This window comes from Triturus cristatus, chromosome 1_2 (assembly GCF_964204655.1).
Source record: "Triturus cristatus chromosome 1_2, aTriCri1.1, whole genome shotgun sequence".
In the NCBI taxonomy this organism is placed as follows: Eukaryota; Metazoa; Chordata; class Amphibia; order Caudata; family Salamandridae; genus Triturus; species Triturus cristatus.
In genome coordinates, this window is record NC_140580.1 from 1,164,684,629 (window position 1) to 1,164,708,324 (window position 23,696).

A 23,696-nucleotide genomic window follows, 5' to 3' on the forward strand; every position below is an offset into this window, starting at 1 on the left:
CTCATTCTGAGAAAGTATATTTTGATACCTATTGTTGGTTCTAAAATAAAACAACCATATATTTTTTATATAAACCTTTGGCCTAGAGTTCGGTTCTAGAGTGTGTGAGACCATTTGCTGACTTGAGTGTGTACAACAAATGCTTTACACTGTCCTCTGGTACTGCCTTACTGCTCGACCAAGCTACCACTTTAGAAGTAAGGTTATATCTAACTTTAACCTCTGCCAAACCTCTGGGGACTGTGGACTCTGTACACACTGTGTACCTATTTGGGAACAGTATATACAGAGCCACTTTCTCACACGCCTACATTAACTGTTCCTTGTGTAGCTCATTTGCCATGTAATATTGTTATTGTAAGACTGTAGAGCTTGCATTCATTAACTGGTTCTTGTGTAGCTCACATGCCATGTGATATTCCATCAGTGTGCCACCTTAGAGCTTTCTTACATTACATGGTATTTATCTTGCTCATATGCCATGTAATAGTCCATCAGTGTGCCCCTTGGAGTTATATTACATTAACTGTCATTTATATCAGCTCGTATGGCCTATAATATCCATCATCTTGCTTTGTTAGGGTATACACAGAGGGACAGCTTCAACAGTAAGGTGTGAGCACATACTGTGTTGTGACAGAATGGGCCAGCATCGCGCCCCTCCCTCTTCCAGGCAGGTACAGCTAAATCCTCAGCCCTTATTGCTGCTTTCGCCTGCAAAGCCCATTGTACCCTGTCAAGTGACTGTTATGTTAAATGTTTGGTGAAAATTACTTGCAGTGCGTACGTACACCGGTTGGTTTCTTGGCGCTATATATAGGAGTGGCCTAAGTCCTGGTGGGTATTTCATATGCCTGAATGAACGGCCATGTTTTGAGGATTTTCTTGAATTTCTAGAGGTCTGTACAGGATCTGATGTCAAGGGGCAGAGCGTTCCAGAAATGGGGGGGCCAGCACCTTAAATCTGCTTCCACCTAGCCACTTTGATTTATAGTACGGGTGACTAGAAGGTTCATGTGGGCTGAGCGCAAATTGCGGGTGGGTATGTATCTCTCAATGTTATTGGAGATTAATTCTGGGCAAGTGTCGTGCAAGGATTTGAAATAAGGCATCCCATTGTGAAGGCACAGCGTTTTGATATGGGGAGCCAATGCAGTGTCCTCATAAGAGGGGAGGCATGTTGTGATCTGGTCAGATGAAAAATCAGTTTTGCGGCCTGATTCTGCACAAGTTGCAGACATTTGACTAGATATAATGGCAGAACGAAGTACAGGGAGTTAGCGTAGTCTATATGGGAAATGACCAGGGCTAGAACTACCTGCACCATGGCTTCCCTAGTGAGGAGCCTGCTGATTTTCTTTATTTTCCTTAACTGAAAGAAGCAGGTAGAAACCACCGTTCCGATGTGGGACTTCACGGATAGGTCGCGGTTGATTATGACCCCAAGGCTCTAAGCTGAGGAGGATGGGGTTGAGGGAGAGCCCAGCTCAGCAGCCAAAAAGCGTGGGCTTCCAGAGATTGCGAGCACCGCCTATCAGGATCAGCTGGGTTTTATCTGGGTTTAATTTTAAGTGGTGACTGTTCATCCAGTTGCAGATATGCAGCATGGTGGCTTAGAATTCGGACATATAATCAGACGTGTTGTTTATGGTAAATATTAGTTGTAGGTCATCTACATAATTAAATGTACTCACATTTCTTTCTCTTAAGAACAAGATTAAGGGAAGTAGATAAAGGTTAAACAGGTGCGGGATAGTGAAGATCCCTGAGGTATTCTGCACGTAGACTTCATATTAGGCGCAGTAAAGTGTGAGAGGCGAACAGACTGGGAACGGTCCTCCAAAAAGTACGTAATCCAGCTGAGAGCTGAACCCTGGAGTCCTGCTTCCATGACACGGTCCACCAAAATGCCGTGGTCGACTGTGTTTTAAGCCGCTGCCGGGTCCAGTAGCACCAAGGCCTGACGGGTGCCCCTGTCAGCATCCTTCCGTAGCTTATCCAACACAGTCAGTATTACTGCCTCAATTAAATGTGAATATTTCTTTCGATTTATTGGTGGAGCTCAGGATCTTAGAGGAGAAGTGAGTGGCTTTAGTAGATTGAATGGACTTTTTGTATTCCTTAAATTGAGCCAGGTGAAACTTTTTTTTATTTTTTATCAGGAGATTAATTCCATCTCCGTCGACTGTACGAGTCCTGAGTGCCCTATGCACTCGTACCCTTGAGTTATCTATGCCCTCTCCACTCTTTGAAGATCACCACCTTGCAGTATCCTTTTGTGTGCGTTTAGTAATACGTTCCCAAATATAATCTATGTAAAATCTGGTCCTTGAGTGATCTGTACCCCAGCTGTGATCCCTTATACCGCATCATGGTGAACCACCCTCCCTTGTGCCTTAGTGGAGTAAGACCTCCATGTGGTTTGATCTTGAACAGCCTTGGAAGAAGCCTTTAGATCATTGTAACTTTAGAAACATGATGGAGGGGCCCTGAGAATAGTTCATCTCTGTGTGCTTGCTTGATGATCTCCCGTTGCCACCTTGCTACCCAGCTCAGATGCACACTTAGCAACCTCGCAAATCTACTCACATCCTGTACTGCCTTCTTAACTGACTACATTGATTCTCATTCCTCCTCATTCACTTCACTGCCATCACTCAATTTGGATTGGCCCAAAAGGCTCTGCTTGCCAGCTGCCCACCACTCTGCAGCAATCCTCCCCAGAGGCAGCAGTGCTGGCCCTCCCCTGTAACAAGTTCCTCTCTCCTTACCCCTTTCAAACCCCCATCATAGGTGACACGTTGTGCTCTACTCTATTGGCAGAAGTGTTAATGTCCCTTCTTGGAGAACATTGATTCAGTCTTGTGTTCCACACAGTCTCTGCTTCCTGTTTTCACCCGCTCAAGATACTCAAGTGGCATCCCTTCAACATCTGCTTCTCCCAGGCCCTCATCACCAGCAAGGTGGACTATGGTAGCACACACTATGCAGGCATCACATGCAACTGGCCAGAAGACTCGTTACCATACAGAATTCAGCTGCCAGACTCAAACCCCCCCCCCTGTCCCTCTCCCCCCCCCCCCCCCCCCCCCCCCCCCAGACTACCTGCACCCACATCACCCTGTCAAAGACCTCCACTGGCTCATCCTCCATGAACGGGCAGTTTTCAAACTCCTCTTGTACACATACAACATTAGCCCTAACTACCTCACCAATCGTATTTATTGTTGTGTAGCTACCCAACATATACCCTCAGCCAGACTCCTCCTCGCACATATCCCCTGTATACAAATAATCCGAACCAACATCGATCCTTCTCCTGCTTCCCTCCCAAAACCTGTAACAACCTACCCTTCACATCAGCACCTCCTCAACTCTTCAGTTTTTCAAGAATCTAAAGCTATGGCTCATGACCCACCCTCTGCCCTGGCTCGGGCCACTCCACGCCTGCTCTTCAGTGGCAAGCAAGATACCCTCCCGGGCGAATTGTTCCACAAATGCCCATAACATAACTCTCCAACCCTGTTATGGTAACTGGGGGATGGCACAGTGTTTTAGGGATGTTTGCATTGCTCATAATCCTGTTAGCTGGCAGGGCACAACATTTACACAAAGGCTGTTTGTACCAGAACTGATTATCCAACGTTAACATGGAGATTCTGCGTCCTTAAAATAGCAAACCCTTCCTTTGACGAGTTTGATTCTGGAATAACTAATGTAACAATCTTTTTTCATAGAATCTTTTTTTATATTGACTACATATGTATTTATATTCTTTAACATGAACAGGATCTTTTGACTTGTAACCGTTTTTTCCAGCTTTGTGTAAAGCATTTTCTGACACTGAAGGTCAAGGCGAACCAATTTTGAAAGAGCCTCTTCCAACATGTATTCTGCGCTTTACACTTGATTGATTTCACCCAAGGGAACAAAATATTAGATTATGATTATACGTATATTGATAGATCAATAGAAACTTCAGTTAGATTGTTTTGAGTTTCTGCAAGTTATGGTACTATCCTGTTTTTGAAAAGTTTGTGATGAGTTCTGTCTATGTGATCCCTTCCCTTAACGCCTGCTGAAAATCTTCATGCCCTTATATAGAGAGATTTTCCTCCTCCTGAGAGCTGGCTGGAATCCATAAAAATCCTGGGCAAGTCTGCTCTCTTTAAGTAAACTAAGGAAGAAGCCAGTGAAAATACTTCTTCCTGAAAGAGTAGTTCCTTTCATACTTTCTCGTCAGTGCAGCATAATGACAGGATCCTCCAGCCAACACTGATTCTCACAGAGGACCTGCAGGGACAAGTGCCTTTCAGAGCATGAGCAGGAGTCCTTCCACACGTACGCTACATAACGAAACACCCCAGCCATATTACACCATGGAAGATGTGCACCGCTGGGAAGAGCCTTCACCCGGAGAATACTATACCAGGAACTTTCCAGGCTAATCCTAAACTGGGACACACTCCTCTGCCCGTTCAGCGTATTGAAGAAATGAAGTCCCCCAAAGATGAATGTCATAAAGATCTTTATTATAACCAATGGCCCAAGAAACAAATGATCAGATAACAGTGCATCTCTAAGACAACAAGGCATTCGAGTGGCCGAACTAAGGAATTGGTGAAGGGACAGCCTTCAGAAAGGATATCAAGTTGGCTAAGAGAATACAGATATCTACGTGGGCCGAAAAATGAAACTGCATTCTGGTAATCACAGACAGAGGATATTGATAAGCTACACAATGAACGTCTTACCATTCTCCGAATCGGGCTCACTGTCCCTAAGGCTGATCAATTGGTTTTCGTCAACAGACATCTGCACCGTGCAAACCACCTGCAGAGCCTCACAGGTAGAACCAACCACAGATCATGTAAAAACAGAATACCCTCCCGGGTGAGTTGTGCCCTATACAAATAAACATTACATATCATTTCATAACTAAACATAACATATGACCCAATCATGATGAGGTTTGTGATGGGACTGGCCAACATGTTTCCACCAGCTCCTTTTGCCATGCCTCCATGGGACTTAACATTTCTATTGACTTTCTTGATGCTCACCTTTTTTTGAGTCCTTCCACAGTTGCAGTTGTTGACTTTTAAAACAGTTTTTCTAGAGGCCATTAGCTTAGCGAAGCTCCTCAGTGGGGTGCAAACACTGAGTGTCCATCCACCTTACACATTCTTCTTACCGGATATATTGGTCCTCAGAAGTAAAACAGCTCTCCTTCCTAAGGGGGTGACTCCTTTCCATCTTGGTCAATCTTTGACCATCCCTACTTACCACGCTCCCCCTTATCCTGCCAAGGAGTAGGAGAAATTACACTAATTGGAGCCCAGAAGCGCAGTCCGTTTTTCACTGACTGCATCAAGGAGCTCGAGTCTGAGGACCAGCTCTTTGTGGGTATACAGGCTGCAAGAAAGGCAAGCTGGTCCAAAAGAGGACTTTGTTCTGATGGATAATACATTGAATAAAGATGTGCTGTTCTGTTGCGACGAAGGACATGCTGGAGAGAGTTCTAGCCTCTTCCACAAGGGCAAAGTCTACTACCTCTGCAGTGGACAGGGGTGCTCATATGGCTGAGATCTGCTGTGCCGCAACATGAGCATCCTTTCAATTCTTCACCAGGCAGTATTGTTTGAATTCAGAGGGGAGAGGTGATGGTAATTTTGCATGTTCGGTGCTCCAGGATTTCCTCCTCTGATCATTCCTTCAGACACACCAGCTGGATGGAGTACTTCCTTGGAATCTGGCCAACAGGTGAGGAATCTACAGGTAACAATATCCATCAGAAGAAAGAGATCCTTGCTTTTTTTTATTGATCTTTCTGGTCTACCTACTGATTCCTTACCAATCCACTCCCCACCCCATTCTAAAGGATGGTCATAAGCCTCATTAGAAATGTTCCCGTCTAGGCTGTTATGCTGAACAGCCTCACACCATAATTGTCATTCCCTTATTTCTGCCACTAAGGGTATGGGAAAAAAGGATGGTGTATTGACAGTGGCGGCTTACCAAGGGAGTGATGTGGGGCGGGGCAGGGTGGGGTGGTGGTGGAGTCGGACATACTACGGCCAGGAGTAAAGTAAATAAATAAAACTATTTACCTTGCGCTCACTGCATCGCCGAGTTGGCGATGTAGTGAGCGCAAGGTAAATAGTTTTAATTATTTATTTACTTACTGTACTCCTGGCCGTCGTATGTCCGACTCCACTACCCTCCCACCCTGCCCTGCCTCATCGCCCTGCAGCACTTCCTCTGCGAGCCGCCACTGGGTATTGATGTCAATGAGCCATGGTGAATGTGTTATGGCTCCAATGACATTATGGTGGCATCTCTTCCAGTGTCGAGATGGAGCCAGCGTCCACTGGTGCTGGAGAGCAATAAAAATGTTCCTAGATCCAGTTGGGCGCCTGGGCATTCAACAAGTGATAAATATGTAGGTAATTTGAGCAGCGACCAGAAATATTTTTTCCAGACGGTAACTTTTTCATTCAATCTACAGCACGCCTTGAGACAAGGCAATGCAGAAGATATTAAATATCGTAGAGAGGGTTATAAAAAAGTTATCAAAGTCAAAAAATAGATGAATTCAGACATGCGTGAATAGTCTGTCCTCAACGATGCTGCTGTTATCATCACTAGTAAGGGGCTGTGGGCTGTAGTGGCACATGGCACAGGCAACTGCCAAGTGAAAAGCATAACCTGATGTGTGTTTGTAAAGCACACATTCACCCCTGGGGCCCCTTTGGGGGTGAATAATAGATGCTTACCCTATAATATCCCAGCTGAAGAATATATAACCCACTACAAGTCAATATTTGACACATACTGCCCCCTGATAGGACTTCGGTCAAAAAGCAGGAATGCACACACAGTCTGCAGGGAGGACAAACCATATGGTTTCCACCATAAACAATGTTCGAGGTGAGACATGGACTCAACAGCAGCAAAGAGCGGGCCCTAACATGTTTCCACCTGAATCTTTCATGTGTTTCACGAATTTGTGATCATCCCTTTTATCAAAGGTCTTTGCGTGTTTCACCAACAACACTGTTCCCAAGAATGTTAACTGAGCTTAATAGTCCTTCTCCCAAAGAAAGGCAAGAAGTTTTAACCGAGCTCCTACCGCCTGATTAACCAATAAATGTACAATGGAAAAAGTGTTCACTAAAATCATCCTGGAACATATAACTTGAAGAGCAGACGGAGAACACATTCTGAACCCGTTTCATGGGTGGCCTTCCCACCGCACATCACATTTGTAATCTTTATCACCTCAGACGTGTTTTCCACCAAAGCCGTGTGCCCCTGTTTGCACCCTTCACTGACTGTTCCCAAGCCTTTGACTTGGTCAACATCCACCTTCTGTGGTCCAAGCAGAAGAGCCTGGATCTTCCTCCAGCATTCCACAGAATCAACGCTGGTCTCTATTCGGAGAGCAGAAGTGAGAGAAGGCGTCAAACACACAAGAATCTTAGAGGTGAAATAAGGTGGTATCAAACTCCTCTGCTATTAAAGCATTGCATCAACACGGTACAGGGTACCAGAGTAACAACGAGTAATAGCTTTGGGGGTGCAATTCATTTACAGTGGGATGCAGTACACTTGGGGGATGGAGGGGCGGGGGCAATGAGAAAGAGGCAGTGGATGAACGCACTTCTCTTTTACGACATTAATAGGAAATCTAGCCCCAACGAGCACCTACTCGACAGCACTTGGAAGGAGATGATGTCATTAAAAACCTGTCCGTGACTCACTTGAGGAAAGTGATAGCTGACTTGAGCATGTGCGACCTGTTGGATGCGCAACCAAGCACCGATGTGAACGAACAATGAGGTCAAAATACCCCTCAAATCCCTTCACCAAAGGAAAAGCCAAAAAAATCAATTGGAAGTTGAATAAAAGAAAAACTGTCCTAGGCCAGCAACTGTCTCGGCCACAATGAAAGTCAACTATCTTACAAAGGGCATATCCTTATCTCAGCACAGAGCTTCTGATGCCTCACAGCTACACCTTGCCCCTCATCGTACATCTGGCCACGAGAAGAGAAGCCAGATCCTCAGAATGCCCATGCTGCAGGTATCATCTGGAATCATTCATCCATGTTTTACATCTGTGCTGTTCAGACTCCCTGGGCTAGTGTGAGGAGTGAGGAACTCTGGCCTGGGATGGACCCATGTGATGTTAATAAAGGTCCTGGAAGAAGACTGAAGAGCACTCCAGTTGTTGACCTTTGCAAGTGTGTAGAGCAATCATCCTGATTACACCACAGCTACATGTACTCTGCAGTATCATTGAAAACCAGGTTCTCGTGTAAATTGCAATACTTGCAGTATGTAAATCAGCTGGAATTGTGTGAAACATATTTATGCATGTTCAAATGTTTGCAAGAGTGATTTGCTTCTCTACAAAGACTCGCATTGCAAGTGCCCACGGGTCTTCCCACGTGCAACGTGACTGATCTGCTTTTAGAATAAGTCAGTTCATCAGTCTTTGGCAGGAGTAGAAATCAAAATTGATGGATTTTTGAGTTTTTGGAAATTTACACAACCATACAAAATTGGGGAAGAATAACTGGCCCCAAGAAGCAGGGTCACAGTGCCCATAACCCATGTAATCTAAGTTGAATAATCTAAGTGAATTGTGGCTGCTGCAACACTGCCTCATGGGCCCTGTTATTCTTACTTGTATGATGCTATAAATTTCCAAAATCTGCAACTCTAGAAAGTTCCTACATATTAGCTAAGTAAGCTTCACTGCTTGAGTATAGCTCCCGCTCTGGAGTCAGAGGCCATGGATTCCATTGCAGACCTTGCATACTAAATTCCTGACCAGTAGAAGAAACTTTGCTTCTCCCTATGACCTACTGGCTCTGAACAGTAGGGAACAAAGCCTTTCAAGTGAAACGTCTTCAGGTCCTGGCTCTTGATGGCGACCATGAAACTGCAAAGGGGAGGTGAGCCCTCCCACATGGTGATCTAGTGCTTTTATTGTGGTCAAGGTAATGGGCATGCTTTCTAAATCATTTGTTCTAATGAACACCAGGTTTTATGTTGTGGGAGAATCGATTCACACCACAGTTTCCTGGAAGAGATACCCAGGGACTGAGGGCTGGAAAGGTACTCAATGCAGCGTGCACTAAGGACAAGACCATTCCCAAGCTGCTGTATCTGAGAAACGGTATCAATGCAGCGTACGCTAGGAACACAGCCATTCCCAAGCTGCTCTGATCATGATCTCCGTATCTAGGATACAGAATCATTGCAGCGTACACTAGGGACACGGCCATTCTCAAGCTGCTCTGATCATGATCGGAGTATCTAGGAAACGGTATCAATGCAGCGTACGCTAGGAAACAGCCATTCCCAAGCTGCTCTGATCATGATCGGAGTATCTAGGAAATTGTATCAATGCAGCGTACGCTAGGAACACAGCCATTCCCAAGCTGCTCTGATCATGATCGCCGTATCTAGGAGACCGAATCATTGCAGTGTACACTAGGGACACGGCCATTCTCAAGCTGCTCTGATCATGATCGGAGTATCTAGGAAACGGTATCAATGCAGCGTACGCTAGGAACACGTCCATTCCCAAGCTGCTCTGATCATGATCTCCGTATCTAGGAGACAGAATCATTGCAGCGTAGACTAGGGACACGGCCATTCCCAAGCTGCTCTGATCATGATCGGAGTATCTAGGAAACGGTATCAATGCAGCGTACGCTAGGAACACGGCCATTCCCAAGCTGCTCTGATCATGATCTCCGTATCTAGGAGACAGAATCATTGCAGCGTAGACTAGGGCCACGGCCATTCTCAAGCTGCTCTGATCATGATCGGAGTATCTAGGAAACGGTATCAATGCAGCGTACGCTAGGAACACAGCCATTCCCAAGCTGCTCTGATCATGATCGAAGTATCTAGGAAACTGTATCAATGCAGCGTACGCTAGGAACACAGCCATTCCCAAGCTGCTCTGATCATGATCGGAGTATCTGGGAAACAGGTTCAGTTCAGCATACTCTAGGGACACTGCCATTTTTCTGAGTATCTAGGAGACGGAATCAATGTAAGGAGATGGAATCAATGTAGCGTACGCTGGGGACATGTCCATTCCCAAGCTGTTCTGATCATGATCTGAGTATCCAGGTTACTGGTAACTGGATCAGTGCAGTGTACTCTAGGGACACGGCCATTCCCGAGCTCCTCTGAACTAAGAAACATGAGTTTAATGAATTTCTCAAAAATGAGCATATCACAGAATAATGAGTTACTGATAAAAGATAAATGCAGCCCTCCCTGTCCTGCTCTAGCAGCAAATGTGAAGTGGTGCGCTAATTTTTTCTGCATGTCAGTGCGGAGGTGTTCGCTTCCATCTGTACACGGGTCCTGTGGGCGGCAGTGGTAGCTTGTCATCTTTTTGTTTCCCTATGCAGTGTCCTGGGTTGAAGTTTTCTAGGCTAGGCCGGGTCAGGGAATGACACTTTGCTTCCTCTCCAGATACCTCTCCTCTAAGACCTTCCTCTGCAGGAGCCTCCTAGGGTGGAGTGTTCTAGGCTAGGTAGGGTCCTGTACTAACACTTTGTCTGCTTCCTGTCCAAATACTCCTGCTGTAAGTCCTTCCTAGTCGCTGCCTTCTACAGGCTTCTCCTAGGTGTGGTAGGGTCATTGAATGACACTTGTCTGCTTCCTGTCCATATACTCCTACTGTAAGGCCTTCTTAGTTGCTGCCCTCTGCAGTGTCCTCTGGGGGCGGAGTGTTCTAGGTGAGGTAGGGTCATTGAATGACACTTTGTCTAAGGCCTTCTTAGTTGCTGCCCTCTGCAGGGTCCTCCGGGGGCGGAGTGTCCTAGGTGAGGTAGGGTCATGGAATGACACTTGTCTGCTTCCTGTCCATATACTCCTACTGTAAGGCCTTCTTAGTTGCTGCCCTCTGCAGGGTCCTCCGGGGGCGGAGTGTTCTAGGTGAGGTAGGGTCATGGAATGACACTTGTCTGCTTCCTGTCCATGTACTCCTACTGTAAGGCCTTCTTAGTTGCTGCCCTCTGCAGGGTCCTCCGGGGGCGGAGTGTTCTAGGTGAGGTAGGGTCATGGAATGACACTTGTCTGCTTCCTGTCCATATACTCCTTCTGTAAGGCCTTCTTAGTTGCTGCCCTCTGCAGGGTCCTCCGGGGGCGGAGTGTTCTAGGTGAGGTAGGGTCATGGAATGACACTTGTCTGCTTCCTGTCCATATACTCCTTCTGTAAGGCCTTCTTAGTTGCTGCCCTCTGCAGGGTCCTCCGGGGGCGGAGTGTTCTAGGTGAGGTAGGGTCATGGAATGACACTTGTCTGCTTCCTGTCCATGTACTCCTACTGTAAGGCCTTCTTAGTTGCTGCCCTCTGCAGGGTCCTCCGGGGGCGGAGTGTTCTAGGTGAGGTAGGGTCATGGAATGACACTTGTCTGCTTCCTGTCCATATACTCCTTCTGTAAGGCCTTCTTAGTTGCTGCCCTCTGCAGGGTCCTCCGGGGGCGGAGTGTTCTAGGTGAGGTAGGGTCATGGAATGACACTTGTCTGCTTCCTGTCCATATACTCCTTCTGTAAGGCCTTCTTAGTTGCTGCCCTCTGCAGGGTCCTCCGGGGGCGGAGTGCTCTAGGTGAGGTAGAGTCATGGAATGACACTTTGTCTAAGGCCTTCCTAGTCGCTGCCCTCTGCAGGGTCCTCTTAGGGTGGAGTATTCCTGGTGAGGTAGTGTCATGGAATGACACTTGTCTGCTTCCTGTCCATATACTCCTTCTGTAAGGCCTTCTTAGTTGCTGCCCTCTGCAGGGTCCTCCGGGGGCGGAGTGTTCTAGGTGAGGTAGGGTCATCGAATGACACTTGTCTGCTTCCTGTCCATATACTCCTTCTGTAAGGCCTTCTTAGTTGCTGCCCTCTGCAGTGTCCTCTGGGGGCGGAGTGTTCTAGGTGAGGTAGGGTCATTGAATGACACTTGTCTGCTTCCTGTCCATATACTCCTTCTGTAAGACCTTCTTAGTTGCTGCCCTCTGCAGGGTCCTCCGGGGGCGGAGTGTTCTAGGTGAGGTAGGGTCATTGAATGACACTTGTCTGCTTCCTGTCCATATACTCCTTCTGTAAGGCCTTCTTAGTTGCTGCCCTCTGCAGGGTCCTCCGGGGGCGGAGTGTTGTAGGTGAGGTAGGGTCATGGAATGACACTTTGTCTAAGGCCTTCCTAGTCGCTGCCCTCTGCAGGGTCCTCTTAGGGTGGAGTATTCCTGGTGAGGTAGTGTCATGGAATGACTCGTGTCTGCTTCCTGGCCATATACTTCTCCTGTAAGTTCCTCCTAGTCGCTGTTCTCTGTAGGATCCTGATATTTTGTTTCTTTCTTTCCAGATACTCCTCTTGTAAGGCCTTCCAGAGCACGCTGCATGAGATGAATGACTATGCCGGACAGCATGAGGTCATCTCTGAGAACATGTCCTCGCAGATCACGGCGGAACTGTCGCGATATGTGCAAGAGGTCAAGCAAGAGAGGAAGTCGGTAAGTTGGTGTTATTGGATGATGCCTTTTGAGCTGGCTGGAGCCTTGGTTAGATGCGCTCCCAGGGATTACAGATCCTGGTTCGCGTGAGAAGGCATTTGATGGAATAAATCAGGTCGTGGGCGCCAGCTGAGGGGACACTTCCAGCTTTCTACCCCTTTCATTGGTGCCCTGTATGGGGAATATTTAGGAGCCAGCTGCATTGGCCACGAGGTAGCCCATGTCCTCAGACTGCACTTTGTTTGCTGTACCTAGAATCCTCCTTCACTCGCTAACATTCTACATTCATACACTCGTCCATCCTCCCTTGAGCCAACATCTTTGATTTTAACATCTGTAGTGCGCCAAGAAGCTAACTTGTATGTCAATGCCAGGGAGTCCCCTTGTACGTCAATGCCAGGGAGACCCCTTGTACGTCAATGCCAGGGAGCCCCCGTGTACATCAGTACCAGAGAGAGCCCTTGTACGTCAGTGCCAGGGAGCCCCCTTGTAAGTCAGTGCTAGGGAGCCCCCTTGCACGTCAGTGCCAGGGAGCCCCCTTGCACGTCAGTGCCAGGGAGCCCCCTTGCACGTCAGTGCCAGGGAGCCCCCTTGCACGTCAGTGCCAGGGAGCCCCCTTGTACGTCAATGCCAGGGAGCCCCCTTGCACGTCAATGCCAGGGAGCCCCCTTGCACGTCAGTGCCAGGGAGCCCCCTTGCACGTCAGTGCCAGGGAGCCCCCTTGTACGTCAGTGCCAGGGAGCCCCCTTGCACGTCAGTGCCAGGGAGCCCCCTTGCACGTCAGTGCCAGGGAGCCCCCTTGCACGTCAGTGCCAGGGAGCCCCCTTGCACGTCAGTGCCAGGGAGCCCCCTTGCACGTCAGTGCCAGGGAGCCCCCTTGCACGTCAATGCCAGGGAGCCCCCTTGTACGTCAGCGCCAGGAAGCCCCTTCAAACTCTGTGCAGGAAGCCTACTGTCACTCAGTGCCCGGGAGCCCTTTAAATTCTGTGCAGGAAGCCTACATCCACCTCAGTGCCAGGAAGTACCTTCAAACTCTGTGCAGGAAGCCTGCATCCACCTCAGTGCCAGGAAGTCCCTTCAAACTCTGTGCAGGAAGCCTGCATCCACCTCCGTGCCAGAGCGTCCTTTAAACTCTGTGCAGGAAGCCTAAATCAACCTCAGTGCCAGGGAGCCCTTTAAACTCTGTGCAGGAAGCCTGCATCCACCTCAGTGCCAGGGCGCCCTTTAAACTGTGCAAGAACCCTTCTACTTCCACCTCAGTGCCAGGGAGTCCCCTTCAAACTCTGTGCAGGAAGCCTGCATCCACCTCAGTGCCAGGGCGCCCTTTAAACTCTGTGCAGGAAGCCTGCATCCACCTCAGTGCCAGGGCGCCCTTTAAACTCTGTGCAAGAAGCCTGCATCCACCTCCTTGCCAGGGAGCCCCTTTAAACTCTGTGCTGGAAGCCTGCATCCACCTCAGTGCCAGGGCGCACTTTTAAACTCTGTGCAGGAAGCCTGCATCCACCTCAGTGCCAGGGCGCCCTTTAAACTCTGTGCAGGAAGCCTGCATCCAACTCAGTGCCTGGGCGCCCTTTAAACTCTGTGCAGGAAGCCTACATCCACCTCAGTGCCAGGGCGCCCTTTAAACTCTGTACAGGAAGCCTGCATCCACCTCCGTGCCAGGGAGCCCCTTCAAACTCTGTGCAGGAAGCCTGCATCCACCTCAGTGCCAGGGCGCCCTTTAAACTCTGTGCTGGAAGCCTGCATCCACCTCCGTGCCAGGGAGCCCCTTCAAACTCTGTGCAGGAAGCCTGCATCCACCTCAGTGCAAGGGCGCCCTTTAAACTTTGTGCAGGAAGCCTGCATCCACCTCAGTGCCAGGGCGTCCTTTAAACTCTGTGCAGGAAGCCTGCATCCACCTCAGTGCCAGGGTGCCCTTTAAACTCTGTGCAGGAAGCCTGCATCCACCTCAGTGCCAGGGCGCCCTTTAAACTGTGCAAGAAGCCTTCTACTTCCACCTCAGTGCCAGGGAGTCCCCTTCAAACTCTGTGCAGGAAGCCTGCATCCACCTCAATGCCAGGGCGCCCTTTAAACTCTGTGCAGGAAGCCTACATCAACCTCAGTGCCAGGGTGCCCCTTCAAACTCTGTGCAAGAAGCCTGCATCCACCTCAGTGCCAGGGCGCCCTTTAAACTCTGTGCAGGAAGCCTGCATCCACCTCAGTGCCAGGGCGCCCTTTAAACTCTGTGCAAGAAGCCTGCATCCACCTCCTTGCCAGGGAGCCCCTTTAAACTCTGTGCTGGAAGCCTGCATCCACCTCAGTGCCAGGGCGCACTTTAAACTCTGTGCAGGAAGCCTGCATCCACCTCAGTGCCAGGGCGCCCTTTAAACTCTGTGCAAGAAGCCTGCATCCACCTCCTTGCCAGGGAGCCCCTTTAAACTCTGTGCAGCAAGCCTGCATCCACCTCAGTGCAAGGGCGCCTTTTAAACTCTGTGCAGGAAGCCTGCATCCACCTCCGTGCCAGGGCACCCTTTAAACTCTGTGCAGGAAGCCTGCATCCACCTCAGTGCCAGGGCGCCCTTTAAACTCTGTGCAGGAAGCCTGCATCCACCTCCGTGCCAGGGAGCCTCTTCAAACTCTGTGCAGGAAGCCTGCATCCACCTCCGTGCCAGGGAGCCCCTTCAAACTCTGCACAGGAAGCCTACACCCACCTCAGTGCCAGGGCGCCCTTTAAACTCTGTGCAGGAAGCCTGCATCCACCTCAGTGCCAGGGCGCCCTTTAAACTCTGTGCAAGAAGCCTGCATCCACCTCCTTGCCAGGGAGCCCCTTTAAACTCTGTGCTGGAAGCCTGCATCCACCTCAGTGCCAGGGCGCACTTTTAAACTCTGTGCTGGAAGCCTGCATCCACCTCCGTGCCAGGGAGCCTCTTTAAACTCTGTGCTGGAAGCCTGCATCCACCTCAGTGCCAGGGCGCACTTTTAAACTCTATGCAGGAAGCCTGCATCCACCTCAGTGCCAGGGCGCCCTTTAAACTCTGTGCAGGAAGCCTGCATCCACCTCAGTGCCTGGGCGCCCTTTAAACTCTGTGCAGGAAGCCTACATCCACCTCAGTGCCAGGGCGCCCTTTAAACTCTGTACAGGAAGCCTGCATCCACCTCCGTGCCAGGGAGCCCCTTCAAACTCTGTGCAGGAAGCCTGCATCCACCTCAGTGCCAGGGCGCCCTTTAAACTCTGTGCTGGAAGCTTGCATCCACCTCCGTGCCAGGGAGCCCCTTCAAACTCTGTGCAGGAAGCCTGCATCCACCTCAGTGCAAGGGCGCCCTTTAAACTTTGTGCAGGAAGCCTGCATCCACCTCAGTGCCAGGGCGTCCTTTAAACTCTGTGCAGGAAGCCTGCATCCACCTCAGTGCCAGGGTGCCCTTTAAACTCTCTGCAGGAAGCCTGCATCCACCTCAGTGCCAGGGCGCCCTTTAAACTCTCTGCAGGAAGCCTGCATCCACCTCAGTGCCAGGGCGTCCTTTAAACTGTGCAAGAACCCTTCTACTTCCACCTCAGTGCCAGGGCGCCCTTTAAACTCCGTGCAGGAAGCCTGCATCCACCTCCGTGCCATGGACGCTCTTTTAACTCTGTGCTGGAAGCCTGCATCCACCTCAGTGCCAGGGCGCCCTTTAAACTCTGTGCAGGAAGCCTACATCCACCTCAGTGCCAGGGCGCCCTTTAAACTCTGTGCAGGATGCCTGCATCCACCTCAGTGCCAGGGAGTCCCCTTCAAACTCTGTGCAGGAAGCCTGCATCCACCTCAGTGCCATGGAGCCCCTTTAAACTCTGTGCAGGAAGCCTACATCCACCTCAGTGCAAGGGCGCCCTTTAAACTCTGTGCAGGAAGCCTGCATCCACCTCAGTGCAAGGGCGCCCTTTAAACTCTGTGCAGGAAGCCTGCATCCACCTCCGTGCCAGGGAGCCCCTTCCAACTCTGTGCAGGAAGCCTGCATCCACCTCAGTGCCTGGGCGCCCTTTAAACTCTATGCAGGAAGCCTACATCCACCTCAGTGCCAGGGAGCCCCTTCAAACTCTGTGTAGGAAGCCTGCATCCACCTCCGTGCCAGGGCACCCTTTAAACTCTGTGCAGGAAGCCTGCATCCACCTCAGTGCCAGGGCGCCCTTTAAACTCTGTGCAGGAAGCCTGCATCCACCTCCGTGCCAGGGAGCCCCTTCAAACTCTGCACAGGAAGCCTACACCCACCTCAGTGCCAGGGCGCCCTTTAAACTCTGTGCAGGAAGCCTGCATCCACCTCAGTGCCAGGGCGCCCTTTAAACTCTGTGCAGGAAGCCTGCATCCACCTCAGTGCCAGGGCGCCCTTTAAACTCTGTGCTGGAAGCCTTCATCCACCTCAGTGCCAGGGCGCCCTTTAAACTCTGTGCAGGAAGCCTGCATCCACCTCAGTGCCAGGGAGTCCCTTCAAACTCTGTGCTGGAAGCCTGCATCCACCTCAGTGCCAGGGCGCCCTTCAAACTCTGTGCTGGAAGCCTGCATCCACCTCAGTGCCAGGGCGCCCTTTAAACTCTGTGCTGGAAGCCTGCATCCACCTCAGTGCCAGGGCGCCCTTTAAACTCTGTGCAGGAAGCCTGCATCCACCTCAGTGCCAGGGAGTCCCTTCAAACTCTGTGCAGGAAACCTGCATCCACCTCAGTGCCAGGGAGTCCCCTTCAAACTCTGTGCAGGAAGCCTGCATCCACCTCAGTGCCAGGGCGCCCCTTCAAACTCTGTGCAGGAAGCCTGCATCCACCTCCGTGCCAGGGAGCCCTTCAAACTCTGTGCAGGAAGCCTGCATCCACCACCGTGCCAGGGAGCCCCTTCAAACTCTGTGCAGGAAGCCTGCATCCACCTCCGTGCCAGGGCGCCCTTTAAACTTTGTGCAGGAAGCCTACATCAACCTCAGTGCCAGGGCGCCATTTAAACTCTGTGCAGGAAGCCTGCATCCACCTCAGTGCCAGGGAGCCCTTCAAACTCTGTGCAGGAAGCCTGCATCCACCTCCGTGCCAGGGAGCCCCTTCAAACTCTGTGCAGGAAGCCTGCATCCACCTCCGTGCCAGGGAGCCCCTTCAAACTTTGTGCAGGAAGCCTGCATCCACCTCAGTGCCAGGGAGCCCCTTCAAACTCTGTGCAGGAAGCCTGCATCCACCTCAGTGCCAGGGCACACTTTAAACTCTGTGCAGGAAGCCTGCATCAACCCCAGTGCCAGGGCGCCCTTTAAACTGTGCAAGAACCCTTCTACTTCCACCTCAGTGCCAGGGAGTCCCCTTCAAACTCTGTGCAGGAAGCCTGCATCACCTCAGTGCCAGGGCGCCCTTTAAACTGTGCAAGAACACTTCTACTTCCACTTTAGTGCCAGGGTACCCCTTCAAACTCTGCGCAGGAAGCCTACTCTCACCGCAATGCCAGGTGAGCCTCTTTAAACTCTGTGCAGGAAGCCTGCATCCACCTCAGTGCCAGGGCGCGCTTTAAACTCTGTGCAGGAAGCCTACTGTCACTCAATGCCAGGGAGCCCCTTTAAACTCTGCGCAGGAAGCCTGCATGCACCTCAGTGCCAGGGCGCCCTTTAAACTCTGTGCAGCAAGCCTGCATCCACCTCAGTGCCAGGGCGCCCCTTTAAAACTCTGTGCAGGAAGCCTGCATCCACCTCAGTGCCAGGGCGCCCTTTAAACTCTGTGCTGGAAGCTTGCATCCACCTCCGTGCCAGGGAGCCCCTTCAAACTCTGTGCAGGAAGCCTGCATCCACCTCAGTGCAAGGGCGCCATTTAAACTTTGTGCAGGAAGCCTGCATCCACCTCAGTGCCAGGGCGTCCTTTAAACTCTGTGCAGGAAGCCTGCATCCACCTCAGTGCCAGGGTGCCCTTTAAACTCTCTGCAGGAAGCCTGCATCCACCTCAGTGCCAGGGCGCCCTTTAAACTCTCTGCAGGAAGCCTGCATCCACCTCAGTGCCAGGGCGTCCTTTAAACTGTGCAAGAACCCTTCTACTTCCACCTCAGTGCCAGGGCGCCCTTTAAACTCTGTGCAGGAAGCCTGCATCCACCTCCGTGCCATGGACGCTCTTTTAACTCTGTGCTGGAAGCCTGCATCCACCTCAGTGCCAGGGCGCCCTTTAAACTCTGTGCAGGAAGCCTACATCCACCTCAGTGCCAGGGCGCCCTTTAAACTCTGTGCAGGATGCCTGCATCCACCTCAGTGCCAGGGAGTCCCCTTCAAACTCTGTGCAGGAAGCCTGCATCCACCTCAGTGCCATGGAGCCCCTTTAAACTCTGTGCAGGAAGCCTACATCCACCTCAGTGCAAGGGCGCCCTTTAAACTCTGTGCAGGAAGCCTACATCCACCTCAGTGCAAGGGCGCCCTTTAAACTCTGTGCAGGAAGCCTGCATCCACCTCCGTGCCAGGGAGCCCCTTCCAACTCTGTGCAGGAAGCCTGCATCCACCTCAGTGCCTGGGCGCCCTTTAAACTCTATGCAGGAAGCCTACATCCACCTCCGTGCCAGGGAGCCCCTTCAAACTCTGTGTAGGAAGCCTGCATCCACCTCCGTGCCAGGGCACCCTTTAAACTCTGTGCAGGAAGCCTGCATCCACCTCAGTGCCAGGGCGCCCTTTAAACTCTGTGCAGGAAGCCTGCATCCACCTCCGTGCCAGGGAGCCTCTTCAAACTCTGTGCAGGAAGCCTGCATCCACCTCCGTGCCAGGGAGCCCCTTCAAACTCTGCACAGGAAGCCTACACCCACCTCAGTGCCAGGGCGCCCTTTAAACTCTGTGCAGGAAGCCTGCATCCACCTCAGTGCCAGGGCGCCCTTTAAACTCTGTGCAGGAAGCCTGCATCCACCTCAGTGCCAGGGCGCCCTTTAAACTCTGTGCTGGAAGCCTTCATCCACCTCAGTGCCAGGGCGCCCTTTAAACTCTGTGCAGGAAGCCTGCATCCACCTCAGTGCCAGGGAGTCCCTTCAAACTCTGTGCTGGAAGCCTGCATCCACCTCAGTGCCAGGGCGCCCTTTAAACTCTGTGCAGGAAGCCTGCATCCACCTCAGTGCCAGGGCGCCCTTTAAACTCTGTGCTGGAAGCCTGCATCCACCTCAGTGCCAGGGCGCCCTTTAAACTCTGTGCAGGAAGCCTGCATCCACCTCAGTGCCAGGGAGTCCCTTCAAACTCTGTGCAGGAAACCTGCATCCACCTCAGTGCCAGGGAGTCCCCTTCAAACTCTGTGCAGGAAGCCTGCATCCACCTCAGTGCCAGGGCGCCCCTTCAAACTCTGTGCAGGAAGCCTGCATCCACCTCCGTGCCAGGGAGCCCTTCAAACTCTGTGCAGGAAGCCTGCATCCACCACCGTGCCAGGGAGCCCCTTCAAACTCTGTGCAGGAAGCCTGCATCCACCTCCGTGCCAGGGCGCCCTTTAAACTCTGTGCAGGAAGCCTACATCAACCTCAGTGCCAGGGCGCCATTTAAACTCTGTGCAGGAAGCCTGCATCCACCTCAGTGCCAGGGAGCCCTTCAAACTCTGTGCAGGAAGCCTGCATCCACCTCCGTGCCAGGGAGCCCCTTCAAACTCTGTGCAGGAAGCCTGCATCCACCTCCGTGCCAGGGAGCCCCTTCAAACTTTGTGCAGGAAGCCTGCATCCACCTCAGTGCCAGGGAGCCCCTTCAAACTCTGTGCAGGAAGCCTGCATCCACCTCAGTGCCAGGGCACACTTTAAACTCTGTGCAGGAAGCCTGCATCAACCCCAGTGCCAGGGCGCCCTTTAAACTGTGCAAGAACCCTTCTACTTCCACCTCAGTGCCAGGGAGTCCCCTTCAAACTCTGTGCAGGAAGCCTGCATCACCTCAGTGCCATGGCGCCCTTTAAACTGTGCAAGAACACTTCTACTTCCACTTTAGTGCCAGGGTACCCCTTCAAACTCTGCGCAGGAAGCCTACTCTCACCGCAATGCCAGGTGAGCCTCTTTAAACTCTGTGCAGGAAGCCTGCATCCACCTCAGTGCCAGGGCGCGCTTTAAACTCTGTGCAGGAAGCCTACTGTCACTCAATGCCAGGGAGCCCCTTTAAACTCTGCGCAGGAAGCCTGCATGCACCTCAGTGCCAGGGCGCCCTTTAAACTCTGTGCAGCAAGCCTGCATCCACCTCAGTGCCAGGGCGCCCTTTAAACTCTGTGCAGGAAGCCTGCATCCACCTCAGTGCCAGGGAGCCCCTTTAAAACTCTGTGCAGGAAGCCTGCAGCCACCTCAGTGCCAGGGCGCCCTTTAAACTCTGTGCAGGAAGCCTGCATCCACCTCCGTGCCAGGGAGCCCCTTCAAACTCTGTGCAGGAAGCCTGCATCCACCTCAGTGCCTGGGCGCCCTTTAAACTCTGTGCAGGAAGCCTGCATCCACCTCAGTGCCAGGGAGTCCCTTCAAACTCTGTGCAGGAAGCCTGCATCCACCTCAGTGCCAGGACGCCCTTTAAACTCTGTGCAGGAAGCCTGCATCCACCTCAGTGCCAGAGCGTCCGTTAAACTCTGTGCAGGAAGCCTGCATCCACCTCAGTGCCAGGGCGCCCTTTAAACTGTGCAAGAACCCTTCTACTTCCACCTCAGTGCCAGGGAGTCCCCTTCAAACTCTGTGCAGGAAGCCTGCATCCACCTCAGTGCCAGGGCGCCCTTTAAACTCTGTGCAGGAAGCCTACATCCACCTCAGTGCAAGGGCGCCTTTTAAACTCTGTGCAGGAAGCCTGCATCCACCTCACTGCCAGGGCGCCCTTTAAACTCTGTGCAGGAAGCCTGCATCCACCTCAGTGCCAGGGCGCCCTTTAAACTCTGTGCAGGAAGCCTGCATCCACCTCAGTGCCAGGGAGTCCCCTTCAAACTCTGTGCAGGAAGCCTGCATCCACCTCAGTGCCAGGGCGCCCTTTAAACTCTATGCAGGAAGCCTACATCCACCTCCGTGCCAGGGAGCCCCTTCAAACTCTGTGTAGGAAGCCTGCATCCACCTCCGTGCCAGGGCGCCCTTTAAACTCTGTTCTGGAAGCCTGCATCCACCTCCGTGCCAGGGAGCCCCTTCAAACTCTGTGCAGGAAGCCTGCATCAACCTCAGTGCCAGGGCGCCCTTTAAACTCTGTGCAGGAAGCCTACATCCACCTCAGTGCCAGGGAGTCCCCTTCAAACTCTGTGCAAGAAGCCTGCATCCACCTCAGTGCCAGGGCGCCCTTTAAACTCTGTGCAGGAAGCCTGCATCCACCTCAGTGCAAGGGCGCCTTTTAAACTCTGTGCAGGAAGCCTGCATCCATCTCCGTGCCAGAGAGCCCCTTCCAACTCTGTGCAGGAAGCCTGCATCCACCTCAGTGCCAGGGCGCCCTTTAAACTCTGTGCAGGAAGCCTGCATCCACCTCAGTGCCTGGGCGCCCTTTAAACTCTGTGCAGGAAGCCTGCATCCACCTCAGTGCAAGGGCGCCCTTTAAACTCTGTGCAGGAAGCCTGCATCCACCTCAGTGCCAGGACGCCCTTTAAACTCTCTGCAGGAAGCCTGCATCCACCTCAGTGCCAGGGCGTCCTTTAAACTGTGCAAGAACCCTTCTACTTCCACCTCAGTGCCAGGGCGCCCTTTAAACTCTGTGCTGGAAGCCTGCATCCACCTCAGTGCCAGGGCGCCCTTTAAACTCTGTGCTGGAAGCCTGCATCCACCTCAGTGCCAGGGCGCCCTTTTAACTCTGTGCAGGAAGCCTGCATCCACCTCCGTGCCAGGGAGCCCCTTCCAACTCTGTGCAGCAAGCCTGCATCCACCTCAGTGCAAGGGCGCCTTTTAAACTCTGTGCAGGAAGCCTGCATGCACCTCAGTGCCAGGGCGCCCTTTAAACTCTGTGCAGCAAGCCTGCATCCACCTCAGTGCCAGGGCGCCCTTTAAACTCTGTGCAGGAAGCCTACATCCACCTCAGTGCCAGGGTGCCCTTTAAACTCTGTGCAGGAAGCCTGCATCCACCTCAGTGCCAGGGAGCCCCTTCAAACTCTGTGCAGGAAGCCTGCATCCACCTCAGTGCCAGGGAGCCCCTTCAAACTCTGTGCAGGAAGCCTGCATCCACCTCAGTGCCAGGGCGCCCTTTAAACTCTGTGCAGCAAACCTGCATCCACCTCAGTGCCAGGGCGCCCTTTAAACTCTGTGCAGGAAGCCTGCATCCACCTCAGTGCCAGGGCGCCCTTTAAACTCTGTGCAGGAAGCCTGCATCCACCTCAGTGCCAGGGCGCCCTTTAAACTCTGTGCAGGAAGCCTGCATCCACCTCAGTGCCAGGGCGCCCTTTAAACTCTGTGCAGGAAGCCTGCATCCACCTCAGTGCCAGGGCGCCCTTTAAACTCTGTGCAGGAAGCCTGCATCCACCTCAGTGCCAGGGCGTCCTTTAAACTCTGTGCAGGAAGCCTGCATCCACCTCAGTGCCTGGGCGCCCTTTAAACTCTGTGCAGGAAGCCTGCATCCACCTCCGTGCCAGGGCGCCCTTTAAACTCTGTGCAGGAAGCCTGCATCCACCTCAGTGCCAGGGCGCCCTTTAAACTCTGTGCAGGAAGCCTGCATCCACCTCAGTGCCAGGGAGCCCCTTCAAACTCTGTGCAGGAAGCCTGCATCCACCTCAGTGCCAGGGAGCCCCTTCAAACTCTGTGCAGGAAGCCTGCATCCACCTCAGTGCCAGGGCGCCCTTTAAACTCTGTGCAGCAAGCCTGCATCCACCTCAGTGCCAGGGCGCCCTTTAAACTCTGTGCAGGAAGCCTGCATCCACCTCAGTGCCAGGGCGCCCTTTAAACTCTGTGCAGGAAGCCTGCATCCACCTCAGTGCCAGGGCGCCCTTTAAACTCTGTGCAGGAAGCCTGCATCCACCTCAGTGCCAGGGCGCCCTTTAAACTCTGTGCAGGAAGCCTGCATCCACCTCAGTGCCAGGGCGCCCTTTAAACTCTGTGCAGGAAGCCTGCATCCACCTCAGTGCCAGGGCGCCCTTTAAACTCTGTGCAGGAAGCCTACATCCACCTCAGTGCCAGGGCGTCCTTTAAACTCTGTGCAGGAAGCCTGCATCCACCTCAGTGCCTGGGCGCCCTTTAAACTCTGTGCAGGAAGCCTGCATCCACCTCCGTGCCAGGGCGCCCTTTAAATTCTGTGCAGGAAGCCTGCATCCACCTCAGTGCCAGGGCGCCCTTTAA

The 23,696-nt window shown here is 52.1% G+C and overlaps 1 protein-coding gene across 16 annotated transcripts in view; it reads left to right on the forward strand.

The window, feature by feature from the left end:
* FNBP1 (formin binding protein 1) overlaps positions 1 to 23,696 on the forward strand; it is a 975,957-nt gene that overhangs the window by 349,774 nt on the left and 602,487 nt on the right. For all 16 annotated transcript variants that reach the window (XM_085613976.1, XM_085613977.1, XM_085613978.1 and 13 more), the window contains exon 4: positions 12,381 to 12,528. In XM_085613976.1, the coding sequence (XP_085470102.1) occupies positions 12,381 to 12,528 (148 nt within the window). The remainder of the gene's footprint in view (positions 1 to 12,380; positions 12,529 to 23,696) is intronic.